Genomic DNA, 24,703 nt, shown 5'->3' on the forward strand with positions numbered 1-24,703 from the left:
AGGGACAAATGGCGTCATCCTACGTCATTCGGGCTTGGTTTCCATCGCCTTTGGCGATCTCTTCTTTTATCGGTGCTGCTCGAAGTATTAGGAAGGTTTTTTTCGAAAAGCCAAAAATATTCTTCTGGCTTTTGCGCCGATTTAGTACGTCGGATTCGATTCTTTCATACATTTACCATCGTAGGAGATCTCTCAGAACAAAAGTCTCCCGGCTTAAAGGTGTACCAGCCACCGCAGCCACAGGTTGTTTGTAAGATCACTGCTAGATAGGCCGCGTCCCAAAATGTCGGCGCTCATCGCGAGCGACGCCTCGAGCGACTGTTCCGGTCTCAACAATTACGGGCTACAGGCAAGTTCTTCGACCTCGTCTCCGGCCGATAGTGGCTAACGCAAATTCCCATGAGCAAAAGTGTTCGCCCGTTGCCCCTTGCCAAAGTTGCCGCCATGGCGCTGCGGCCGAGGGGACGAGGTCATCCACCCACGGCAGTAATCTCCTCGAGGACCTCTTGCAGGTATTACGATCGTTGCAGGAGCAAGATGCATATGTCCTGCTAAAAATGATCCGGGGGAACGCCCCGTTTGGCCAGATCCGCAACTATATCAGCCATGCACTGAGCAACACGCGTGCCGAGTCGGACGACGAAGCCTCACTGCGCAAGCTGCAGGCGGTTCAGTATAGCATGGAGGCGTACAGTCGAGTGCCACCGTTCCGGCCAAGGGTCATGGACTTCCGGCTACTCAGTCGTCATGCTCCTTACCGAATGCCGGCCCGTCCCTGGACGAGCGTGACGAACGACGACGACCTAGTCTCTCACTTGGTGTCGCTGTACTTCACCTGGGATTATCCGTTCTATGCTTTTGTGGACCGCAACGTGCTGGTCAAGCATCTTACCCTGGGCAACGTCTCTTCCGATTTCTGCAGCCAATTCCTCGTCAATGCGCTGCTGGCGAATGCATGCGTGCGGCCCCCCGGGATGGCTGGGAAGAATCCCCGCTAACGCACTTGGATTGGCAGCACTACTCGCAATACTATTCCGAAGCCTATACCGTGCCCGGCGATATTAGGACGATGGGGACGCAATTCCTGGCCGAGGCCGAACAACACATGCAAATGCACCAGTTTGAGTCGGGGACCGATGTCCGGCTCGCATCGGTGCAAGCCACCCTCCTCTTATATGAAAGGTAGTCGATACTGCCCTCCCCGAGACACAGGCACACCGCGGACTGACTGATGACTACCGGCGCTCAGGTATTCGATGTCGGGCGAGGACGACCACGGTTACTCCATGCTTCATCGCGCCACGGAAATGGCCGAGGCGCTGGGGATCATCAACAGTCCCCAGCTTAACCTTGATCAGTCGCGCATGTCGGAGGACATGATCGCATCGGTCAAGCGAACCGCCTGGGGTCTTTTCCAGATTGACACGTAAGTAGTAATCCCGTCGTCTTCGGTCGTGTCTTCTGCCATACTCACTTTCATACGATTCGGCGGCAGGGTGGTTCACGCGAACTTTCTGCGGCCCAGTCGGGTGTTCAAGGTGAGTGTCAGTCCGATCAACCGCGAAGAGACCGACGAGACGGACGTCTGGACCCCCTATCCGATCAGTCAATCCCCTCGGCCGTCGTGGATGAGCCAGTACTTCGACGAAGCCTGCCGGCTCTCGGTCATTGCCCGGGATATGTCGCGCGGCACCCATTCACACTCCGAACCGGATCTCGATCTCCGGCCGCAAAAGCAGGCGCTCTACGCCAGGCTTCGCCGATGGGAAGAGGAATTACCCGCGGCTTTTGCGCCTGCCCAGAGACCGGCGTCCCATATTATTCTCCTGCGGTACGCACGAACCTGATGGGAAATCCAGTCTGCCAGAGTAAGCTCCAGGGTAAGCTAACGTCGATCGGCCTCTAGCATGCGGTATCACGCTCTCTTGATCCATCTGCTGCTCAACGAGTTTGGCGGACAACTGCCTTTTCACGCTCCCACTTCGTCGGAGCGCTGGGGGCAATACGAGACGACCGTCAGTGGCGAGGCATGGGACATGGCACTCTCGTCGGCTCGCGAGATCGCCGGCCTCGTTCGACTGCATCGCGACGAATATGGCATCGTTCGGGCCCACCAGTACACCATGTACACGATCATGTTGGCGCTTTTCACGCTGCTGGAGCAGCCGTCGTTCGAGCTGTTGGACCACGACTTTCTTTCCCTGACGAGCTCGCTGTCCGTCGTCAGCAGTTGCTCGCGCGTCGGGAACAATCTTTGGCGCATCTTTCGTCAGTCCGTGCGTGCCCGGGTGCACGATCTGCAAAGCCTCGAGGCGAGTTCGCCGCAAAGCTCCTCGCTGCGCCCGACGGATCGGTGGAATCGGTACGCGGAGGCACTGCGAAAACTGGCGGAAAACGACGGCTCCAAAGAGAGCCCGTCGAGGTACGTGGCGACCAGCATTGGGGATATGCTGGGGATGTTCGAGACTCTCAGCGTGGGCAATCAAGAGGACCTGCAGGCTCGAGAGCAGTCCAGCGCCTTTCGGTTCTCGCCGTCCTGACAAAACAAAATAAAATAAAATAAAACGATCTCCGATCTCCGTAGATTTTTCACGATTAAACCCAATGGACATTCTTTAAGACGCAGTCTGTTGTAACTCTGTTAAGGCATCCATCCATGTGGACGGGGGGATGAAGCCAGTTACCGCATTGAGCAGCTCGGCCAGCCGGCCCCTGAACTCCGCGCGATCAGCGTCGTCTCTCGGTTCAACTTCGGATGTGAGATGTGAGATTGTGAATGGCTGCTGGTTTTAACCTGTCGCTTGGCCAGCAGGGATTGGATCGTGCAGCAGGATTCTGGTCCACGACCCACCGCCGTTTCTCCGTACTCCGCACGTCCTTCCCTTCCCTCCACAATTTATACTTCGGTATAAGACGACCCTTGCGCCAACAGCACGCGATTTCCGTTGACACAGCGAATGTCAGAGCACGATGGCCACCGAAACGCAGTCTCAGGCGCCCGGGTTTGTTCTGCAAGCCCGAGGCTCTCTCCAGGGCGAGTCGGACCCGCGAGTCGAGGAGGAAGCGCCTACCCCCGAGCCGACGCCGTATCTCAAGATCTTCAGTGCCGGGTTCTCGTTCTTTGTCGCCGGGGTCAATGACGGCAGTTTGGGGTCGGTCATCCCCCACCTGATGCGCTCGTATGAGATCGACACGAACATGGTGTCCATTCTGTGAGTGCGACCCAAACCGACATCCGACTCGGTGCTGATGCCGCGGGCAGGTATGCCTGCACCTTCTTTGGCTGGTTCGTGGCGGCCTTTTCCAACAGCTCCGTCACGCAGTATCTGGATCTGGGCGCCATTCTCAGCGTCGGCGCGCTTCTCCAGATCCTGGCGCAGGTGCTGCGAACCTGGTTGCCGCCCCTGCCGCTGTACGCCGTCACCTTCTTTCTCGCCAGCCTCGGCCAGGCCTACAACGACACGCACGCCAATATCTTTGTCTCCACGCTGCCCGCCACCCACCGCTCCCTCGGCTTCATTCATGCCATGTACATGGCCGGGTGTCTCGTGGGGCCGCTGATCGCGACCGCCGTGGCGTCGGCCAACGCCCCGTCCCGGTGGAATCTCTTCTACGCCTTTCCCCTGGGGATCGGGGTGGCCAACCTGGCCCTGGTCGCCCTTGCGTTCCGTCATCACTTCGCCTGGATCCCCCGGTTGCGTCCATCCGGCCGCTCGAGCAACGAGGGACGCGGCAAGGCGGCGTGGAAGGAAATCCGGGCGACGCTGTCGACCCCGGGGGTCTGGCTGCTGAGTCTCTTTTTCTTTTTCTTTTTGGGCGCCACGATCACGGCCGGCGGTGCTGCATCCCAGCTCCCTGTCCCTGCCCGTTTGTGAGCACCACGCTGACCATTCTTCTTCGCAGGTTGGATGGTGGAGTATCTGGTCACCGTCCGGGACGCCGACAGCAACATCGGATACGTCCTGACCGGGTTCTACGGGGGAGCCTTCCTCGGGCGACTGGCTCTGGCCGAGCCCACCTATCGATGGGGCGAGCGGAGGATGATCTTCATCTATGCGGTGCTGTGCGTGGGGTTGCAGCTCGTGTTCTGGCTGTAGGGGCCCCTTGTTACAATGGTACCTCGGAGAAATAACGTGCGACAGAGTCCCCGACATCGCGGGCGCCGCCGTGGCCGTCAGTTTTCTGGGCTTCTTATCCGGCCCCTTCTTTGCCACGGTAGGATGACGCGCTGTCTCCCCTTGTTGTTTCTCTCCGAATTGACCGTGAACTCGCCAGGGCATCAACGTGGGATCCCGCATCTTCCACCCCGAGATTCGATCCTCGGCCATCGGTAAGGCTCCCGACGGGTCTCCTGTCTCTGCATTCGCTCTTCGGAATTCCTTGCTGACGGCGATAGCGTTCGTCTTCGTGCTGGGACAGATCGGCGGGTCCATCTTCCCGGCCATCACCGGCATCATCGCGGCGCGCGAGGGCGTGCAAGTGCTGCAACCGATGCTGGTGGGACTACTGGGCGCGGCCGGCCTGAGTTGGCTGGTTTTGCCGCGGGACATCGCGCTGCATTGCGATTAGAATTGGAATTTGTCTTGCTGATGTATCTTATTAGCTGGCAGTGGGCCTGCATAATTAGATGCACACTCGCGGAGTCATTGAGACTGTGCATAACTCCTTTCTGGCTCAGCCTCTGCCAAGACACCTTTTTTGGTTTGCTGTCTTTCTCCTGCCTTTCATGTTTCTGTCTTTTGTGATTCTGTCTCCTGAATCATGCTTCTGTCTGCCCGCCGCGTCATCGTCGTCGCTGCCACCGCCGTGGCCTCGTGCGTGCTGCTGATTGCCTTCTGGAAGGCTTCCGACGCCCTGGTGCCCTCGTGGAGCCGCTCCAAGTCGACCCTGCAGGGCCTCGATCCCCATTGGACCAGCGAGAGGCTCGAGAAACGCTTTGCCTACGTCCAGTATGCCACCGATCTGGACTATCGCTGCAATGCGGTCAGTTCCCACGGCCCTGCCAGCCGCCAGCCCAGACGCCCCGACTCACTCGCCCGCAGATGATCAACTTCTCGCAACTGCGGCGCTTTGCCGTCGAATACGACATGGTGCTGATCTATCCCACCGACTGGGACGAGGTTCGTTCCAGCTCCCCCGGCCCCCTGGACTTGGCCTCGGACCGACGTGCTCACCGGCCCGTAGGACGCGGCGTCGCGCGAGGCCCGCTGGATGCAGAGGATACGCGCCGTGCATCCCCAGGTCAAGCTGCGCCCGTTTCGCCTGCTGACCACGGCGCACGGGGATCCGACCTGGCAGAAGAGCCTGACCAAGTTCCATGCCTTCGCCCTGACCGAGTACTCGCGCCGCCGATCACCAGCGGTATCTGGCCGAGGATAAAGACGAGGTCTGGAACGCCCACGCGGAGCTCTCGCGCGCCTACCTGGTGCACTTCAGCGACTGGCCGCTACCGAAGCCGTGGAAGCCGCGCACCCAGGAGCAGTGGGAATCCGTCATTCCGCCGTGTCCCGAGGACGACGTCGAAACGGAAGACGAGCCGCGATGCGCCGACCAGCTCTCGTGGACCAGTCTGTGCCAGGATTACGATCATGACAAGGCGCACGTGTGCGACGCGTTGTCGGCTTGATCTCTGGGACGAGCGCCAGGTCACGCCGGATCTGTAGAAAAAGGGAGGCCGTGCTGCCTCTGTAGATAGACCCGTATAGATATAATTGCAGTGCACAACGGTAGACTGGCTCCCTGGACAACCCTATCAATTGCTCCCATTTTGACCTTCCCTCATAGAGTCAAATAGAAAGGCATAAGATATCAATCGCTCGCATGGCTTAGTTGGTAAAGCGCATGACTAGTAATCATGAGATCCTCGGTTCGAATCCGAGTGTGAGCATTCCCTTTTTGTTTTTTTGCGTCCATCCTTCTAAGTCGGACAACAGTGCATTGACTAATATGATAATATATATATATGTGTGTGTATGTGTGATGTGGTCTTGTTCTTGCTGCATAGTGGAGCGGATGTATGTGTACGTCTTCATCCTATCGATATATATATCCTCGCAGCGGACCCCGTCTACTTGCAATAAATACTTGTATGGAACATTAAGCTCACCACCGTTCATGCATACATGTAACTGGCCCTTCCCTGGCAACCCAAACTCTCATCAAAGCTTTTCCAGCGGCTGGTTCGAGGACAAAATGCCGTCTAGCACCCACTGCACCTGCGTTGCCACCAACTCAGGACGGATCAAATGGACATGATGACCGCAGTCCGGCACGTCGATGAAACGATGGGTCGACGACAGTTGGAGCTGCGCCTTTTGCATTGCCCCGTCCACCGAGTCCCAGCGATCCAGCAATTGGCGAAAGGTGGTGCGTTGAGCGTCGGTGCCGTGGCCGGCCGCCACCCCGGCCGCGTAAATGCGTTCGTAGTCCAGCGAGCTGCGGGCTCGTACCACGGCCAGCGGCTTCATTCCCAGGATGTGCCGGCGATATTGGTCTTTCCGTCCCAGCGTCTCGCAGATCTCATGCACGGCGGCGGCCTCTTCCTGCCACGTCGACAGGCCGCGAGCGATGCCGGCCGCGCGCGTGCGCCATTCGTCGCGGGAAAGACGGGCCCCGTCGCGCAAGCCGATGACCCGGGCGAAGTTCACGTCCCCCATGACGGCGTTGATGGCCTGGCGATGCTCGTCGTCGATCAGCTCGACCTGCTGCTCCGTCGCCGCGTCGACCAGCACCAGCCCGGCCACCGCGTCGGGGTACCGCTCCAGGTACTCGCGGGCGACAATGCCGCCGTACGAATGTGCCACCAGGAGAAACGGAGGCTCGAGTCCGGCGCGCTCCTGCAGCCGACGCAGTTCCCGGGCGGCGGTCGTCGCGCGCGGCGGATCCGGACCATCCTGACTGCGCCCCAGCCCCGACCGGTCGTACAGCATCGTGGGCGCGAATTGGCCGACGACTCGCGCCACGGCCCCGAACGAAACGCACACGTCGCCGGCGCCCGCCAGAAAGACAACCAGCGGGCTGCCGAGAGCCCGTGGGGTGCCCTGCAGGGAGAGAAAAAGACGGTGGGATCCGATATCAACCAGCGATTCGGGGGGCTCCATGGTTTGCGACGTGAAGTGGACACGACAGACCCCCTCGACTGCGGGCGGAGACGTCGGGCGACTCATTCCTAGCGTCAGCCGTCGCCAATCAGACTCTGCGTCGATTCTTGGGCCATTCCGATGACTAACGACATCCAGTCGTTGCTTGATGTAACCCTCGTCGTTGGGGGAAGCCCGGAGAACGCATCGTGAAGAGTGCCAGGTGACTGCCGTTGCCCTAAGCTGGCTCCCCAGACACGACCCAGACTCGCCATGAGGTCAACAACAACAATAGATCCACCCAAGTCTACGATCCAACCCCTCCTGGTATGGCATTTGTCAACTGCCTGAGTCCCTGGCGAGAAGGTGACGCCGCCAAGGGACACGGCGCGCCGGATACGAAGACGACAAGGGCCCGAACGACCGTGGCATCATGCATGCCTCTCTCTTTGACTCACTGCTTGGAAATAGAGCGCGGGATGGTTGCTTCCGGGGTTTCTAGTTGGAGAGTATATTAACGTGCCTGCAAAGCCGGGGTCGAGAGCTTCCCAGACTCGCTCATCCCAAGCTCTCTTCGAATAAATCACGTTCATTGTATAGAGACCATTCCAATGGTGTCCTACTCCGGCAAGAAAGCTATTATAATCGGTGGCAGCCACGGCATTGGCCTGTCGACTGCCCAGCTCCTTGTCGACCGCGGAGCTCAGGTTCTCGTCACCGGCCGCAGTCCCGACCCCATTTGCACGGCCCAGGAGCAACTCGGACATCAGGCTCACGTCGTGGCCTGCGACATATCCTCCGTGACCGCCATCGCTGATCTGATCCCCGTGGCAGATACCTTCTTCGGTCCCGGAGCCCGGGTGGATCTGATCTTCATCAACGCCGGGTATGCGGCGCTGGAGCCCTTCCACACGGTGACGGAGGACTCCTTCCGACGAACCTTCGACACCAACGTCTTTGGGGCCTTCTTTGCCGCGCAAAAGCTGGCGCCTCTTGTGAAAGACGGCGGCGCCCTGGTCTTCACCACCTCCGTGGCCAACCAGGTGGGCATCCCCGGCATGGCCACCTACGCGGCCGCAAAAGCCGCCGTGCAATCGCTGGTGCAGACGTTGGCGGCCGAGCTGACGGGACACGGCGTTCGCGTCAACGCCGTGTCCCCCGGGTTCGTGCGCACGCCGACCATGGGCGTGGCCAGCGCGTCCGCCGACGATCGCGCGGCTTTCGAGGGCGAGGGCGTCCAGGCGACGCCGCTGGGACGTATCGGGGACCCCGAGGAAATTGCCCGCGCCGTTCTCTTCTTGGGCTTCGATGCCACGTTCACGACGGGCTCGCAGGTGGTGCTGGATGGAGGTTTGGCGTCGCTGCAGGTGCACTGATGGGGGACAGAAGTTGTAAATAGCAATGGATGATAGTTCATTCCATTCGCCTTGGGCGTGGTTTTGCGGAAGGGGACCCGAGCCTATGACACAATCTGGCAACCAAATTGGACATCTGGACATCTGGTGGTCTCCTTACAGGGTAGATTGATCTGGAATAGGACATTTTTACAGAAAGGACGCCGCCCCCACCGTGTTCTAATAGATAGTCACCGATGAAGACGACTGATGTCAGCTCCCTAGACCATTTTCGATGAATGTATGGTTCTCGTTGACCACAAGAAACGGATCCCAGGCAGGAAAGTCCAGAAAAGACGCGTTGTCATCCTTCCCCGGTGCCACCATAGCGGCGGGAAACCCTGCACCGGCCTCACCCCAGTATGGCCAGGAGGGCCAGGCGCGAGCATCCTCCGAAGGCACGTGGGCTGGCATCGTGGCAGCCTCGTCGGCGATCGAACGGCGATGTCCCGGGAGGAAGCACTGGGCCAGCGAGACCAGCTTGCGAAAGAGACTCTGGAGCTGCGCAATCGGCGGACTGATCGCGCCGCTGTGCACCAAGCAGTCGGCAATGGTGCTAAGGAGTTGAAAGTCTGCCACGTTGGCCGTCGTGACGACATTACAGAATAGCGCAAAATACGCCGTGAGAGGGTAGAACAGTAAGGTCCTGGAACGGAGCAAGTCAGTCACGTTGCTCTCGATCGCGGGAGGAACAGTCGCATACCAATGGAGGAAGGCCACCGTGCTTTGCTTGTCGCAGGACAGACACATGGACACGAGTGCTGACAAGGGCTGACGCGCCGACTGCAGATATAGCTCGGTAGATGCGGCGGTCTGGCTAGAAGTGACCTGTCTTAGATGAAAGATGGCTGTCATGACCGAGTGGAAGGAGAACTCTAGTGCTGCAATTTCGCTCTGCATGTCCAGGCCTTTCCAGAGAGGCGACGGAGATGCGATCTATGTGGGCTGATTAGGTCCTGCATAAAGGGTGGAGGAAGATGGCACCGCCTGGACTTGCTTACATGGTCAATCTTCGAATGGATCTGGTTCATTTTCGATAACAATTCGTCGCCCACATCGTCAAAGACGGCAGTCTCCCGACAGTTGGCCGATGAACCCTCCAAGTACGGGAGCAGCACGGCTTGGATGCGTGCCAGGTCGACGTAGACTTCGAGGAGGCCGGCCATGGGCACGCCGGGAAAGGGCGAGCTCTGCAGGTCCGTCCCCAGCGACACGTTCAGCGAGGATCGACAGCGACCGGTCTTGGAGGCGTAGTTTTTATCGAGCATATAACACCACAGAAAACAGTAGTAGGCCTCCGAGCTGACACTGGTGCCCTGCAGGACGGCGGCATCCAGGCCCAGGTCCAGACACGCCCGGCAAGCTGCCTTCGTCAGGCCCCAGCATAACGTCGTGTCGCCAGAGCCCTGATGAAGGAAAATCTGTAAACCAGTCAGTTCGTCCAAATACACCCATATAAGTAGATCCAGGCAGAGGCTAAAAAGAAATGAAAAAAGAGAGAGAGAGAGAGAGAGAGAGAGAGAGAGAGAGAGAGCTTACGCCACATAACATGGCCTGCAAGAGGGCTAGAGATGGCGGAGCCACCAGGGGAATTTGCTTCAACGCGGCCTGCGCGCTGGCTCGATATTCCTGCGCACTGGCGCGAAGTTCCTCGGTCAGACCTTCTGCACCGTCGATGGTCAGGACGGTAGTCAAGAATTTGTATGCCACGGCATTAACACAGACGGTGTAGATGGTCGAAGTCGGGGCCGACACCTCTCGACGCAAGAGAGCCAGGCCCATCTTCTTGAGTGAAGGAAGGGAGACGTGGCGGAAATAATCTTGCACGAATGCGCCGAATCGATCGCATTCGATGTCTTCGCTAGTGTCAGACCTGCCACGGATAGAACGGGGGATCGATCGAGTACCTCGTAGCATCCAGGACAGGAATTCCGCACCGGGGATCTTAGACGACCCGTCTGCTCCAGATGGAGGTATACTACTCCCCTCGCCTGCGCTGTCGACGCTTTCCGAGACGTTGCTGGCCACGCGCAGAGCCGATTCGAGAGCCTGGCGCCGATCGAGGGTTAGACCAGGCACGCAATCAAACTGATACAAGGTGCCGGAGATCTGGGCATCGGTCAAGGGCACAAGCGAGATCCAGCCCTGCGGCTCCGAAGGCGCGTGCGACGGATGCCGCCCCTTATCCATGCGAGACGCATGGGATGCCCCGGAGTCCAACGACGGCTCCTCGGGTTGCTGCAGAGCCGGCTGGATGGGTCGCGACTCCCGAGACGAACGGGTCTGCGGATTAGGACTGCGTCGGACTAATTCCTTGCGATGCCGGCGAGGAGGTCGCTGACGACGGCATGCCGTATTGGCGTCCTGGCAGTTCCCACAGGGATCCTGTCGATCACAACGTACCTGCAGGACCGTTAGTTTCTTCAGCCGATTGTAGATTGTAGATTCTATCTTCTATCTTCTAGTACCTTTCGCGCATGGCACAGGTCGCACTGCGATAGTTGGGTCAGTTGTGAAATCGTCATTTCCACAGGGCTCCTGCAATCCCAAGAACGAAAGCCGAGCAGAAGAGAGGAAAACAAAGGGGGTGGCCACTTACTGCAGGATGTTGGGGTCGAGAGTCCACCGACGATGGCGTGGACATGGCAGATATGGCGTGCATATCAACGAGGCCAGCGCATGTCTTTTATCTCCGATGCTGAATCGAGCACTGCCCTGTCTCGTGTCCCTTTCAGCTGCAGAGTTTGAGCCAGCTTGGCTCCTGGTCGACGATAGTCACGATGTCACGATGTTCTCCATGTCGCTGCGTCTTCCCGATTGGGCCACTTCAGGGTTTTCGCGGGGGCGCTGATTGGCTGGCCAAGAGCCGCTAGGGCTAGGGCTGTCTCGGTCACGGAGCAATCGGAAGCCCTCGTTCGGCCTCGTCGGAGCCACAGTGGAAACTGTCCAGCACCGGTGGACGCCGTGGACTCCGTGGAATCCAGTTAATTATAGTCGGCCTCAGCGGCCTCAATGGCCATTGGCTCGCCCTGTCCGAGCAGACTGGGTTAGTGGGGGATCCGGGGTCAGCCTATCATGGCATCCATCGTCTCCGTCGACTACTACATAGTCCCAAGGCGAAGTATCGGATGCTCTGCTAGAGTCCGCCGGTCAGAAATAGTCGTGGTCTACTGCCAATGTTGTTTCGTCTCAATGGCTTCACGTCCAAGAGGAAAACTCGAAGGCTTAGCTGAGACAGGCCGTGTCATCACTTCTCGGACCATGGTATGTCCTTTTTTTTTTTTTTTTTTTTTTCTTTCCCGAATATTCTCATTGTTGAACACGGACTGCCCGTTAAAAAGTAGTGCTAGGAACGAGAATAGATCCCCAGAATACGCGGACATATGCGAATTGGTCGTTCATTGACACATTCGACGTCCACCATGAACCTTCACATTCAACTGAGCAGAGACAAGCCCGTCTATAGCAACCACGACGTGGTGTCTGGTCAGTTAGTCTTGTGCAGCGCCACTCCGTTACAGATATCTGGCGTTGTTGTTACATTGTCAGGCACTGCAACAACCTCGTTGAAAGACGGACGACTTAACGAGCATCATGAGGTTTGTATTCGGCGCTTAGCCCGCACTGTTCTAGAAGCATGCTAATTGGGAGCAGCTTTTTCGCCGAAGCCAAAGAGTCTTTCCTCCTGCAGCAATTGCCCAGCTTCCCGGCCATCCCGGCTTAACGATTGGCGCAGGCACGCATCGATTTCCGTTTTCAATTCCTGTGGGTTCGAGATCTTGAAATCCTTGTTTCGGCGACCGGGACTTTTTATGCAATACTGATGAACATCAAGTTTTCCCAAGTATCGGAATGTTATAAAACGGAGCGTGGCGAGACATCCGAGGTGACCTGTGCCAGCATGCGGCGTCCTCGATCTCCCGCCGTGCACCTGTTGCGACGGCTTCCCCCGTCGACGGGGACTATTGGCACATCCGGCGAGATTCAATATAGACTCGACGCGGAGGTGATTCCCGGTGGGCGCTTCAAGCGGTGCGAGAGAACAGTTGAGTGAACGCCCTGCAGTCGGAGGTACCACGCAGACAAGAGCTTGGTAAAGACTGACTATCCCACCAGAACTGTGCCATCACCTTCCAGCCTCTGTCAGATCCTCTTCCTCGGCAGCCACCTTCCAAACAAATTCAATCCGTAACGCTGGACCCCGAGGTTCTCGGGACCACTCAGCCCGTTTCGTTCCACATCGAGACGCGATTATCACATGGACCGGGCCTCCTGCGCAGACATCCCATCCCGCTGCAAGTCGCCCTCACCCGCATCAGTTCCACACCGTGTTCCGTGCGACTAGACGACTTTCAAACGATGCTCGTCGAAACCACTCAGGCCCGGGTGCAGGAGGGCGCCGAGCACTTGGCACAGGTCTGGGTGGTGCAAACCGTGGCGAACTTGGGCCGATCGATGGTGGTCGAGCGCGGCAACCGACCCGTGTGGGTGTCGAGCGACCTTTGGAGCTCGCATTCTTTGCCGGACAGGGCGACGTCCAGCTTTGAGACCTGCAATTTGCGCCGGACGCATCGGCTGGAAGTGCGGCTCGGATTTCGCTTTCAAACATCGCCGGTAAGGACGAACTGAAATCAATGGGAAGGAAAGAGCTGGCTAACCACCTCACGAGTCCAGACACTCCCTTCACGGCTGGTTGTCTTTGACTTCCGATTTCCGATCTATCTTATGTCTGCATCATCGACACAGCTGCCAGCGACCAAGGAAAAGATGGATTTGGCAGCCCACGAGGTCACTCTGCAAGAAGACGTTGCGATAACCAAAGGGGCGTTTGTAGGTCGAGCAGTGGAAGTCGAAGATAGTCGCTGTCTTTCTGCTAAGAATTGAACTTTTTTTTTTCTTTCCATTGTTTCCATTGTTTCCATTTAATTTGTCGCAGTGCTTTTCAAGATATCCTTACACACTAAGACTTCATATAACCCGAGACATCTGGTCCACGATCCAGTGGGGTTGCCTCCAAATAGCTTACGGTATGTAGCCAGTCTTCAATTCACCGTGGATGTGCAAATAAGACCTATAACCACCATGCAAGCTTTGTTTCTGTATTGGCTAGCTAAAGGTCTTTACAGTAGTCTCGATCAAATACAAGAAACGCCGTGACAAATAGAAGACTCAATATATATTGCAAGAAGAAACCCGGATTAAAAAATCAAGTGCAAAGCGTTAATATACAAAGATCGAGTAACCGCAACAAGCCATGGCCCACGTCCCGTTCAATATATTCCAATAGAAACCAACACTGATCACTGCAAGCTAAGCAGAGCAACAGACGCGAGAAGGGTTGAAAGGATCACGACGGACGGCAAGTTGATCGGGCCCTTGGAGGCGTGCACCGACGTAGCCGCCGACGTTTCCGTGGAGCTGGCGGACGAGGAGCTGGCGGTGCGAGTCTTGCTGGAGGTCGTAGTGGCCGTCGGGTAGGAAGTGGCTGTGGCCGTGGCATTGGTATCGCCGTAGCACCAGACGTCTTTCCAGGCTACGCCGGCGTCATACAAGCAGTCGGTGAGATCCTGGACGGACTGATCGACCGCCAGCCCGTATACGGCACAATCGTGATTGTAAGCGAGGACCCCGGCCGGTTGGACGCACTTCTCAAGGAGAGGTTTATATTTGTTCGTATTGGGGACACCGCAGGCAGCGTCTTTCACGGGGAGTTCATATTGCGCCGACGATCCACAGCTCGTGCTGCTGGCAGCGGGACCAGTGGTGGTGGCGGTAGAGACCATGATAGGCAAAAAGACGAGGCAAAGAGAAAAGGCAAGGAGAGACGAGCGAAAGGAGAAACGAATGACTGGGATAATGGACGGTAAGGCGAGTAATGAATGCAGTGCAACCACATCTTTATAGCTAAGATCATGTCGGTTGCCTGGCATGCCGGTTATTTTTAGCCGGCGCCCTGTTAGTGTGCGCCAGGAGTCAGGGTCGGAGGGTAATCCGAAGTATTTCCCGTGGTTTGATGCAAAACATGTCCCTGATTTCACATCGCTGGCGCCAATAGGGTCGTACAGATCTGCCCGGCGTCGCCTAAACTTCTATTCCACCTTCGTTTGGTCTTCATATATCAATGCTCGGTGGGTCCTGGGCTCTCTTCTCGGTTGCCCCCTCGGGCCTTGGCCGCCCCGTGTGCATATGCACCAAGAACCAGTGGACACTCTATTGTAGGTTTAAAACCCCTTCATTGCTAAAGCCACGACAGGACAGGCATCAAAATGGGTATCTTACGCTATATTCAGTCCACGAACGAGAGCAAAGACGATGGTATAATGATTGTCACCGAAGAGCAATGTATATCCCAGGGAGAAACGACAAGAATCAGTCAGCCACCGGTGACTGTCGAGCCGTCAAAGGTACAAGGCATGAGATTATGAATGTGCATCACCGGAGAGAAGGAACTCCTGTGACTGGTCCAGGAGACAGAACCCACCGGGCTCTCGATTTGAAGTGCTTCGACTTTCCCATCGCGCCAGGCGACGGCGGATCCTCCATTCAGTCGGTGACGGGATGGCCAAACCGCGTCGCAGACGACTTTCCCATAACGACCCCAGAACATGCCAAAAGGACAGCCAGTTCCGGACGGGTTGCACGGCTGCATACGCCGTGCCGCTGTAGGCCACGCGCACTCGGGGATTCACATATACGCCTCGGGTAGCTGACAGAGGGTTGTCGGCGTGCAGTAGACAGCGCTCGGAACCTTCAAGTCGGGCCGCAGCCAAGTGGTCGGCAATGCCTCGGAATCGCAGTGGCGTTTCGGCCATGAAAGGATGTGCTGGCATGACGACTGCAGACAGACCGTTAGCATGCCCCGTGAGGAGCGTAATAGAAAAAACACGCACCCATTCCATTCCAACAGCTCGCCACGGGAACGGGCGACAAGATTTGCATGGCGCGTCTCGAGTCGGCGGCCCGGAACAGCGGCCATGTGGACATAATCGGCCGATGGCCCTGCGAGTCTCTCAGTGCGCCGGCGTCGTGATATCGTGGGGGCTGGAAGAAATCGAGGGCGCACGCCGCCGCATAATCGCCGCCGTTAGTGTCCAAAAGGCGAAGGACATCAGCAGTCTGGAACGGCTGGTGAGCGGACACACGGGACAGCAGCGATGGAAGATAGGCAACAATTCCGCTTACCGAGAACACCACATCCTCTAGAAACAGGATCCGATCAAAGGTGATTCCGTCTGCTAATAGGCTGTAGAAAGGTTGTAGCGAGGCATTGCGCCGGCGGGCCAAGTATGGTATGCGCCTCTGCTTTTGGTTCTGATGCGCGTCAGCCACCCAGCCGTGCTCTTTGGCTGCCGTCCGCGAATCCTCGTTCAGTGTCGGAAAGCCGAGCGTAATATTTCGAGCGATGCCGAAGCGATGCAGGCCGTGATCGAGATCCTGCAGCGTATCCTGCGTATCATCCTCGCTGGCGCTCTCCAACACGCTCACAAAGACGTTGTCAGGGCCCAGCGTTCGCGCCAGTTCCACCACGGCATGGTTCCAGTGGCGACGCAAGAGTGCTTCCGTATTGGTCTGAATGCTGGCGATGTAGATGCGACCGCGTGGAGACGGTTGGTCGACCGGGATATCGAGCGATGGCCGGAATTGGTGGTGAACGCCCAGCGCTTCCCAGAGGCTTGCGGCGACGACCACCCCGGCGAAAAGCTGGAGGAGACGACGCCAGAGGGTCGGGCACCGAGCCGAACGGTGCAACGGAGGAGCAGACCAAAGCATGAGGACGTCGCGAGACGGTCCGGTCCGTTGACGAGGAAAGGCTTCACATCGCGGGCTGCGCAGGAGAAGGGGATGGGCCGCGACCGACCATCGACGCCCCCAACCCAACCAGGGGCCAGAGAACCACGGTTGACGTCGCCATGTCTCTCTTGGCCCCTCTCGTCCTGACGCAATCGCCGACGCGCATTAGTTGGCGACGAGCCATTCGCTGACAGGGCTGAGTCATCGCCAGGCGTCGCCATCGCCGACGATCCTTTCCTGTCGATCGCGGCCGTAGGGCAGTGCCAGGCGCCAGCGTGGCAGGCGTCACTGTTTTGACACAGGGTCTACAGCAGATCCTCCTCCACTAGTTTCACCTGCACCTTCATCCCCCAGCCGTCGCGGCCCCCGATCCAGTGTTTCCGCTTGCCCACCTTCTGGATCTTGCGCATGTCCTGCGCCAGCTCCTGCTTCAGCCGCGTCGGATCGAAGGCCACCTTCTGCACGGCGAACGTCAGCGCGACGCCGGTGCGATCCCCGCGAGAGCCCAGATCGTCGGCCCATTTCGCCAGGGGCAGCAGTCGGGGTCGCGCCGCGTCGATGACGCCCAGCGGATAGACGCGCGCCAGCACCAGCGCCACCTTGCCCACGTATCGCATCCACCAGGCCTCCTCCGGCGTCAGCAGGTCGCGCAGACGGTCGCGAAACACTTGCTCCCGCCGCGGCAGCTCGCCGCCGTACCGTTCCTGCAGCATCAGCGCCAGGCGCGCCCGGTCGGCGTGCGGGACCCCGTGCGCGCTCGACAGCACGCCCGTGCCGGTGCTGTACAAGGCCGCCGCCGACGAGAGCTCGGTCGATAGGGCAGCATGCACGTAGAGGGCATTCGCCAGCGCCTGCAGCACCTGCCCGGAGACGGATGGCGGAAAGCGACGGTCGGCCGTCGGTCGGGGAATGCAGGCGACGAGTAAGCCGGCCAGAGCCTCCGCAGAGGGTCGCGCAAAGGGCCGCGTCGCGACGGTCAACGGATCCTGTTGGCGTACCATCGGAGGAATCGTGCGGAACAGCAGACCCTCGCGCACGCCGCCCTGGCAGAAGTGCGCTTCGCGGATGCCAAAGGGCACCGCCTCGGCCAAGGCGTTGACCAAGAAGGCCACCGAGGGCACTTGCTGGCGCCGGCGATCCGACACGCGGAAGATCTGGCGAGCGGTGCGCGCGATCTTCTTCAAAGCCTCGGTGTTCTCGAAATCCTCCTTGGGCACCGAGTATCCGTTGATGATGGAAATGGGATAGTCTTCGTCGCGCATCTGGTGCTGATACAACAGCAGATATCCCCAGCCCCGGAACCCACCACCGGACAGATACACCTGGAATCCCCCTTCTCGCCTCGCTTGGTCCAGGAGCCACTGCGGGATGTCCAGCGCCGCCCATGCCCGTCGAAAGTTGTCCTCCATGGTGCGGCGGAAGGCCTTCTTGGCCCGACGAGCGTCCTCCTTACTCTTGCCCTTTCCCAACTCCGCCAGGGTCCGGGTGAGAGCGGCGGCACCATACGGGAAGCTGACGGCTCCGTGCGGACTCGTTACCACCTGGCCGGCGTTCGACACGATCCACGTCATCTGCATGCTGCCGCCGCCGAGATCCAACGCCAGACCGGCCAGCTGCGAGAACCCGCTGGCGATGCCCCAGGCACCCACGACGCCTTCCTCGGTCTTGCTCAGGGTCTCGACGGCGATGCTTGTGGCACCGTGCAGCGCTCGCATAAACTCGGCGGCGTTGAGAGCGGTGCGGGTCGCCTCCGTGGCCACGATGCGAGTATTCCGGGCGAGCACGCCCATCTCCAGGCAAACGATCTGGAAGCGCAGAATAGCGCCGATCACAGCCTCGATGGTGGTTTGCGGGATGGGAATCCGGTCGCCATGGTCATCAAATTGGGTCTCGTAGAGGGAAATATTAATGCGATGGGCGTAGACTGTGGGTAGGATTCGCGTCGTAGGGGCAGAGAGATTCGTGATGGAGCATCGAATGCCATTACTAAAGTCGAGAAGAGAGTGAGCCTGGTGGTCCTGGGAGAGGGAGAGAGAGAGCTGACCTGCCCATGTCGACGACAGCATACAAATGTTTGGCATTTCGGGTGTCGACGGGGGAATTCTGCTGGACAGAGGCGGGAAATTGAGGACCTCCCCCCATTTTGCGGGGTATATTGCATGCCAGGGTTGAATTGCATTTGCGACGGGGCGAAGAGAGAGGAGAAAGAGACAAGAGAAGAGAAGAGAAAGAAGCGACGCAGCGGTCATGACGTCACGGATCGAGCCGGTGTTTGTCGGGTTTGTTGTGTTTGTTGGGTTTGTTGGATTTGCATCAGCCGCAAGCTTTCTACTTTGTCCTTCGTGTTTCTCCTTCTCCATCTCCATCTCCATCCCATCTCCTTTGTTCGGGAGAAGTAGTGTCTTTGCTTGCGATCTGAATCAAAGTAATCATTCAATATGAGATATATTGGCTCACTGCCCCCAGTCAACCTGACTCAAAACCTGATCGGGTCCTCCAAAATCCAGAGATATATATTTAGACCAGCCATGTGGGTATCCCAAGCTCCTAGTTGCTACTCAACCTTGGAATTCAAATTGAAGACCCCTTCGCCAAATTACTCGAATCGCCTGCTGTCGACCCCAAACCAGAGTGACAACGGTTACAAACAATCCCGCCGCCTGGTCCATGTCCCCCAAAGATGCGTCGGTGGCTGGCCACAGCGACACGCCTTTGCAATGCAACACGATGGCAAAGATAATCTGGACCAGCGCGTATATCGCTAGACGCTCTGCACGGGGACGATACACTACTCCCAAATCGGATGCAGCTCGGACTTCGGAACATAGCAAAACGCTCGTCAATGGCGCGTATATGGCCGGGGTTACTCTGTAGAAGCCGTGAGGCTCGCCCAAGATCGTGAAAAGCACACCGTGGCACAAGAATCGGACTAACTTCCAAGCCCATTCGCGCGTCGTGCCCGGAAAGATGCCGAGATCCTCGTCCTGCCCGTCAACCTGCCAGGACAGCCGCGTGGCCGGGGTCAATTTGACAGCGCGCCAGTCGCAGCACCACGTCAGCCATGGCAATGAGGGGATAAATTAACGTGAGTAGCAGCTCGCCGTCCTGTCGATGCGCGTCGGCACGCGAGGGCGCGCAGTCTGCCCCCAAAATGGCAGAAATGGCCGTCATGAATGCTGTCAGTAGCCAAGCCAGATAAGCACCGGGCCCATACCAGCCAGACACGACCGACACAGGCCCTGAGGTGGCTTCGCGCTTTTGCTGCCAGGATTGACAGCGTCCAGCGGCATCCTGGAGTCGCCAGCACTGGTAGGTGTCGTCATCTAGCAGAGGAGCCTCTCTCAACGTGAGAGACTGGAAGAACAAAAACTCGCGGGGCGACCACAAAGTCGGGGTGAGGGTTAAGAGGAAATCGATGATACAGCGCAAACAGTTGATATATCCCAGCTTTTGACTACGTCGATCAGCCTCGCCAGGACGCACGGAAGGAGAGAGGGAGAACTGACAACTGTATGAACCAGCACGACAGGGTCAGGGCCCATTGCACGACCGTCTTGGTGTTTTTGCCAGCCATCTCAAGTGATTGTGACAGTAGGAAGTCATGTCAGAGGAAGAAAATCTCGAGGAGCGGTTTTAACGATGGTCCCGTGTAGGTAACGGAGGCGACCTGCTTGGTCGAGGGTAAGCAGCCACTTCGTCGTCCGATTGACTCGTGGCTCCAAGGGTTCACGCGATTGGATTCGGAGACAAGGCTCTGTACATTGAATACGGACTAAAGCACCAGGCGTCGACTACGATAAATACTTTCCTACACCTCGGTCAAATTCGTGCATTGGGTAGAAATGCTTCAGGCGAAAAAAAAAAAAAAGCACAGGTCAATTTCGCAGACTAGATGAAAGACCCATCACAACGCAACCTCTGGAATCCATTCAATCGAGCATCAATCTGGAGACGCTCATCCCTCCACCTGATGCTTTGTGGACTGTGGCTGGCCCTGTTGAGCTGCACTCCGCAGCATCACCTCAACCTGGTCCGGATCAGTGAGCGTTCTTCTCGCGGGATTTCCGAAAGACTCACCAGCTCCAAATCAGCCAGTCCCTGCTCTGGCGTCTGTTCGGCGTTCGGCGTTCCCCTGGTCAGGGCCTCGCCCCAGGCACGCACCTCCGATGGCACGGCAAGGGCGTCGGCCTTGAACTCCTTGATTTCTTCACGGCCTCGGATGATCGAGGTGACACTGACCTCGGTGACGACGATATGGCCGTGCTCGCCCACGACTGTCCACCCCGAGTCCTTCAGGGAGGAGCTCAAGGCAATCTGAACGCTTCCCTGGAGGCCCGACTCCGTCTGCAGTACAGCGTCTAACGTGTCCAGTGGCGGCAGCGAGGGACGCACACCGCGAGTGAAGGCAGTGACGCGGGAAATGCTTTCATTGCCGAGCAGGTAGCGTGTACCGGCAAGAAAGTGGATGCCTACGTCCAGCAAGTATCCGCCCTGATGCATGGCCTCCTGTCGCCAGGCAGTTTCTGTTCCCGATCGTGGTCAACCCGTGAGAATGATTCCAGCATCAGGGAGAGGAATGAAGCACTCACGATAGTATTGAGCTAACCCCCATTCAGGGCCGATGTTGGCGTAGACAAGCGTACGGAACTGGGACAAGCGTCCCAGCTGAGGAACGAGTTGTCGCGCGTAAATCAAACTATCCAGATAGCGCCAGTTCTCAGCCACGGCCCAGCTCACAGTCTGGCTGATCTCCGACCGGTACCAGCGGATCAGTTCCACGGCCTCGGCCACGTTCTCTGTGATGGGCTTTTCGGAGAGAACGTGCTTCCCAGCGGACAAGGCAGCGCGGATGTAGGGAGTCTGGACTCCGATAGCCAGGCTATATAATATATAGTCAGCCAAGACGCCGGCACCATGGAGTACCCGGGAACATACGCGATGATGACGCCGTGGATGTCGGGGCGAGCCAACAGCTGCTGTAGGCCCTGATCGGCGTCCTCGGCGTAGCGGTCGAGAGGCTGATCGGGGGCCACTTTCTGAGCGGTTTCCAGCGAGCGCGAGTAGACGGCCTTGAGCTCCAGGTCCGGCGAGGCCTTGATGGAGGGCTATATCATCTTTAGCCGGAGCCATCCGGTGGATAGTATACTTACGCAATGCGCATCGCGGGCAAACAAGCCTGCAGAATTGACATGAGCTTGACAAGACCAAAGAGATGACCGACTCACCTGCGCCGATAAGAGCGACTCCGAATGCCATGATGCCTGGCCCTACAGTAAAGGAATAGAGTGATCAAGAAGAGAGGGGAAGAGAGGGGAAGAGAGGGGAAGAGAGGGGAAGAGAAGCAAAATGGTGAGACAGACAAGACGCCAGAGCGAGCCTAAACGTCATCCTGCATATCATCATGGCTGGCATTTGTCATCTCGTCTTGTCGATCTCACTGCGTCTTCAGTATACGACCATACCAGGAAGGACAACTTGTTGCAAGCAGCAGATTATCATTAGATCATTAAGTAGTTTTCTATTCAAACACGCTATGCTAATAGAATCTCGACAGAAAGCTGCGCTGCGTCGACAGCTGCCGATACTCATCCATGGCCGGACTGACCGTCTTGGGGTCCTCGACCTCGAACGACGCCATCGATGTCGCCGTCATCGTTCTTTTAGGCGGTCCCAGGGGATCCTCGCCTGGCGTCCGTAGGTAATAATGCTCGTGGTCCTCCTCCATGGCCACCACCCACCTTTCCTTCAATTGCGGCCCCTGCGGACCGGCACCGCAGGCCCCTTGCAGACGCGGCGTGGCCGGGCTGTTCATGGCCAGCGTGAAGAGATTCTGCGGATCGGTGAAGTCGGTGACCTGCCGGCCGCGCACCTCAAACAGCATGAAGGCCAGGCAGATGGCACTGGTGATGAAGGCAAATACCAGGATCACGTAGAACACCCCCTGCCACCGCTGCGAGCTGCCCGACGCGTATCCAATCGAGCGAACGTGCGCCGGAAAGGACTGTGGCACGGGCGTCGCCAGCGACGCCTCGGACGAGTTCCAGCCAGGCTCGAAGGGAGTGCTGGTGGAACTCATGATCAGCGTGCTGCCCGCCAGCACGGCCAGCGCTTCCGCCACCGAGGGGAGCGTGGGATCCAGAGCCATGCCCAAGGGCACCAACTGCATCAGCAGGCGCGCATTGCTGGCCTGGCTGTCGGTGATGCCGGTCCCCAGACTCAGCGACATCGCCCACTCGGACGCGATGTTTTTCCAGTCGGGCTCCCACTGCGCGTCGGGGGCGTTGGGCCGGCGGTGATTCAGCTGCAACGGATTGGACGAGTCCTCGCACCGCGTGCTCAGCTGCGATCCGCTGGCCGTGGCGTTGTACTGCGTGGCACAGCGTGGACTCTGCTTGGCCTTCAGGGCACACAGCACGTAGGGGGGATTCGAACCGTCCGCGGTGGCGCCCAGCAGGTAGATGCTGTCGGCAGGATAGCGGCCGGTGGTGTTCAACAGCGTGTTGTAGGGGCGTGGCAGCTTGCCAAACACTGGCGGACGCTGGCCATACGTGGGGCCCCAGCCGAACAGGTCGTCGACGACGGTGCTGTTAAGCCAGCTGGGATACACGGGGATGTTGTCCGGCGGATCGTTGGTCCATTTGACAGCGTCGAATTTGTCGCCCACATCGGGCCACTCGTTGTAGACCAGCGGCTTCAGCTCCGACTTGGTCATCCCGACGCAGAGCACGTTGACGGCCGGCGCCAGTACCGACGCCTCCAGTTCGAAATTGCCCTCTCCCGAGAGCGACTGCGGGTCGGGCAGCTTGTTGGCGTCGTACGACGTGACGCTGAGAATGCCCCCGTGCGGCATCGCCGCCGTGACGTTGTTGACCAGCCGGCCGTGCTTCTGCGAGAGCTCCGTCAGGTTTGTGCGTTCGATCCAGCTGCCCGTCAGTGTCGTGTTGTCGTGCAATGAGCCCGTCGGCAGTGGACGATGTTCAACGTTGTATGAGGTGTTGCTGCGTGCGCCCCATTGACTCAGATACATCTGGTAGTTGTGGTAGGCCTGGCCAACATGCTGCATGTCCAGACATGTCGTTCCCTGGTAGTCGGGGTCTTGGTCCTTGTGAATCAGGGCCGGACAGGTATCGGCGAGGTAGAAGGGATTGGCAAAGGTGGTCGACACGTTGCCAGCCAGCAGACGGTCCTGCAACGGTCCCATCCGCAGCTTGGGGGACACTGAGATAGCGAGTTAAGACCGAGGGTGGCTCACGAGAGCGAAGGGAGCAACGAAAGAACTTACCGAGGGCTTCTGCGGCCGTGGTATACAGCATCGCCACGAGGGTGGCCGTCAGCGTGATGGCGCCCAGCACAGTGGCTGCCGAGTAGCGCAACGTCTCCCAGTGCACTATCAACGCGCCCGGCTGCATGATCCACGAACGCATGCTCATGTCCGAGATGGTGATGCCACGCGAGCCCTGTGTCAACGCCCTCCGACTCAGCACCTGGCCCAGAAACGCGACGCACACCGTCACATACGCCAACTCGATGGTTTTCGCGAACAAAGCACTCAGTAGCGTCGCAGTCGCCGGCACCACCGCGCCGTCTTCGCCAATGGCTCGCCCGTATCGCGGTCGCACCAGGGCGATGACCAGATAAATGCCCGACAGAATGGTGGCGTAAACGGCCAGTGTCAGGATGGTCAGTGGCACCCACGACAGACGGCGCTGCTGAATGCCTCGCTGCGTGGGGCATTTCATCATCGGCGCGACCAGGGTTGCCTGTGAGGCATGTCGACACCCGGGGCTGTCGTCGGGCGCCGGTTCTCGCGTCGTCGTCGAGGCTACCGGCGGAGCGGGCGAGGCATCGCGTGAGGGGAGGGTAGAGGGCGTCGTCGATGGGGCATGCGAGGTGATTCCGAGCCCGATGGCCGGCTGCGAGGCCGGATCGTGCGGCGACTCGTTCAGATATCCTCGATCGACGGACGGATGGCGGCCCAACGGGCTCCAGAACGCGGTGGCGCCTTCGTGCTCGGGCGAGATCAGGTCGGGGGCCGGCGAGTCCGCCCTCGAGGCGTCTGGCAGCAGATACTGGCTCTGACGATGCGAGTCGGACATTGCGGACGCGAAGACGAACTGCAATGGACGGCTCTTGGAGGGCCAGCGGGACCTGAAGGGAAAGGAAAGAAAGGGAAAGAAACAAAAGGCCCACGGGGGCAGCTGGCAGGGGGCCAGGACACTATTATGATCAATCAATTGCGGTGACCAGCAGGATTTCGACGTGTGGCGCAGTCCAGGGCCTTTTTTCTTTCTTTGTCGCTGCGAGAATCCGATGTCGTCGTTTAGCATCGACTTAGGGCTGATGGCTAAGGCCGATGCAGTTTAGAGCCAACGCCGGAGTCAGCACAGAGCCAATAACGACCCCCAGGCTGCGTTGCTCCCCCGGTCCGGCCAAGACGCC

At 58.5% G+C, this 24,703-nt stretch overlaps 13 protein-coding genes and 1 non-coding gene across 14 annotated transcripts; 6 read left to right on the top strand and 8 right to left on the bottom strand.

Moving 5' to 3' along the window:
- Positions 1-283: 283 nt before the first annotated feature.
- On the top strand, positions 284-2,546 carry P170DRAFT_504539 (transcription factor domain-containing protein; the record flags this gene model as incomplete). Its single annotated transcript, XM_024854208.1, has 6 exons — positions 284-320; positions 382-959; positions 1,016-1,182; positions 1,250-1,426; positions 1,496-1,831; positions 1,907-2,546. 6 exons carry the CDS (start codon positions 284-286, stop codon positions 2,538-2,540), a joined length of 1,929 nt encoding a protein of 642 aa, XP_024708899.1. The 3' UTR covers positions 2,541-2,546.
- Positions 2,547-2,894: 348 nt separating this feature from the next.
- On the top strand, positions 2,895-4,641 carry P170DRAFT_396073 (putative MFS transporter). Its single transcript, XM_024846102.1, has 6 exons — positions 2,895-3,212; positions 3,263-3,837; positions 3,904-4,093; positions 4,143-4,215; positions 4,276-4,330; positions 4,397-4,641. The coding sequence occupies exons 1-6, from the start codon at positions 2,971-2,973 to the stop codon at positions 4,567-4,569; spliced, it is 1,308 nt and encodes a 435-aa protein (XP_024708900.1). The 5' UTR covers positions 2,895-2,970; the 3' UTR covers positions 4,570-4,641.
- A 120-nt stretch (positions 4,642-4,761) lies between these two features.
- P170DRAFT_504541 (uncharacterized protein) lies at positions 4,762-5,626 on the top strand (the record flags this gene model as incomplete). The annotated part of the gene is made up of 4 exons (XM_024854209.1): positions 4,762-4,983; positions 5,043-5,120; positions 5,185-5,361; positions 5,408-5,626. The coding sequence occupies 4 exons, from the start codon at positions 4,762-4,764 to the stop codon at positions 5,624-5,626; spliced, it is 696 nt and encodes a 231-aa protein (XP_024708901.1).
- A 188-nt stretch (positions 5,627-5,814) lies between these two features.
- P170DRAFT_t1 lies at positions 5,815-5,887 on the top strand. The gene has a single exon. It is a non-coding gene; the product is annotated as a tRNA-Thr (tRNA).
- Positions 5,888-5,976: 89 nt separating this feature from the next.
- Positions 5,977-7,404, bottom strand: P170DRAFT_431425 (alpha/beta hydrolase). Its single transcript, XM_024848034.1, has one exon. It carries the CDS (start codon positions 7,098-7,100, stop codon positions 6,159-6,161), a length of 942 nt encoding a protein of 313 aa, XP_024708902.1. The 5' UTR covers positions 7,101-7,404; the 3' UTR covers positions 5,977-6,158.
- Positions 7,405-7,553: 149 nt separating this feature from the next.
- Positions 7,554-8,523, top strand: P170DRAFT_431427 (putative short chain dehydrogenase). Its single transcript, XM_024848035.1, has one exon. The coding sequence runs from the start codon at positions 7,691-7,693 to the stop codon at positions 8,453-8,455; it is 765 nt and encodes a 254-aa protein (XP_024708903.1). The 5' UTR covers positions 7,554-7,690; the 3' UTR covers positions 8,456-8,523.
- Positions 8,524-8,686: 163 nt separating this feature from the next.
- Positions 8,687-11,117, bottom strand: P170DRAFT_469090 (Zn(II)2Cys6 transcription factor; the record flags this gene model as incomplete). The annotated part of the gene is made up of 7 exons (XM_024852593.1): positions 8,687-9,119; positions 9,177-9,409; positions 9,475-9,894; positions 10,013-10,329; positions 10,381-10,876; positions 10,942-10,965; positions 11,073-11,117. The coding sequence occupies 7 exons, from the start codon at positions 11,115-11,117 to the stop codon at positions 8,687-8,689; spliced, it is 1,968 nt and encodes a 655-aa protein (XP_024708904.1).
- A 778-nt stretch (positions 11,118-11,895) lies between these two features.
- On the top strand, positions 11,896-13,314 carry P170DRAFT_451657 (uncharacterized protein; the record flags this gene model as incomplete). The annotated part of the gene is made up of 5 exons (XM_024851208.1): positions 11,896-12,072; positions 12,128-12,238; positions 12,309-12,479; positions 12,590-13,087; positions 13,148-13,314. Coding segments are annotated over 5 exons (1,122 nt in total), but the record flags the coding sequence as incomplete, so codon positions are not given.
- A 459-nt stretch (positions 13,315-13,773) lies between these two features.
- Positions 13,774-14,256, bottom strand: P170DRAFT_420442 (uncharacterized protein; the record flags this gene model as incomplete). The annotated part of the gene is made up of 1 exon (XM_024847295.1): positions 13,774-14,256. One exon carries the CDS (start codon positions 14,254-14,256, stop codon positions 13,774-13,776), a length of 483 nt encoding a protein of 160 aa, XP_024708906.1.
- Positions 14,257-14,892: 636 nt separating this feature from the next.
- P170DRAFT_347903 (glycosyltransferase family 69 protein) lies at positions 14,893-16,243 on the bottom strand (the record flags this gene model as incomplete). Its single annotated transcript, XM_024843656.1, has 3 exons — positions 14,893-15,308; positions 15,364-15,589; positions 15,656-16,243. The coding sequence occupies 3 exons, from the start codon at positions 16,241-16,243 to the stop codon at positions 14,893-14,895; spliced, it is 1,230 nt and encodes a 409-aa protein (XP_024708907.1).
- Positions 16,244-16,569: 326 nt separating this feature from the next.
- Positions 16,570-18,406, bottom strand: P170DRAFT_347156 (putative transcription regulator (RTG2); the record flags this gene model as incomplete). The annotated part of the gene is made up of 2 exons (XM_024843608.1): positions 16,570-18,250; positions 18,309-18,406. The coding sequence occupies 2 exons, from the start codon at positions 18,404-18,406 to the stop codon at positions 16,570-16,572; spliced, it is 1,779 nt and encodes a 592-aa protein (XP_024708908.1).
- A 736-nt stretch (positions 18,407-19,142) lies between these two features.
- Positions 19,143-20,067, bottom strand: P170DRAFT_142 (uncharacterized protein). The gene is made up of 2 exons (XM_024842473.1): positions 19,771-20,067; positions 19,143-19,718 (listed from the first exon to the last, which is right to left on the bottom strand). The coding sequence occupies exons 1-2, from the start codon at positions 19,836-19,838 to the stop codon at positions 19,256-19,258; spliced, it is 531 nt and encodes a 176-aa protein (XP_024708909.1). The 5' UTR covers positions 19,839-20,067; the 3' UTR covers positions 19,143-19,255.
- Positions 20,068-20,219: 152 nt separating this feature from the next.
- Positions 20,220-21,520, bottom strand: P170DRAFT_441898 (Gfo/Idh/MocA family protein; the record flags this gene model as incomplete). The annotated part of the gene is made up of 6 exons (XM_024850423.1): positions 20,220-20,291; positions 20,342-20,787; positions 20,854-21,143; positions 21,200-21,369; positions 21,454-21,458; positions 21,490-21,520. 6 exons carry the CDS (start codon positions 21,518-21,520, stop codon positions 20,220-20,222), a joined length of 1,014 nt encoding a protein of 337 aa, XP_024708910.1.
- Positions 21,521-21,738: 218 nt separating this feature from the next.
- Positions 21,739-24,520, bottom strand: P170DRAFT_431430 (uncharacterized protein). The gene is made up of 2 exons (XM_024848036.1): positions 23,547-24,520; positions 21,739-23,482 (listed from the first exon to the last, which is right to left on the bottom strand). Exons 1-2 carry the CDS (start codon positions 24,358-24,360, stop codon positions 21,801-21,803), a joined length of 2,496 nt encoding a protein of 831 aa, XP_024708911.1. The 5' UTR covers positions 24,361-24,520; the 3' UTR covers positions 21,739-21,800.
- Between the last annotated feature and the right edge of the window lie 183 nt (positions 24,521-24,703).

This window comes from Aspergillus steynii, assembly GCF_002849105.1.
Source record: "Aspergillus steynii IBT 23096 chromosome Unknown P170scaffold_1, whole genome shotgun sequence".
Lineage (NCBI taxonomy): Eukaryota > Fungi > Ascomycota > Eurotiomycetes > Eurotiales > Aspergillaceae > Aspergillus > Aspergillus steynii.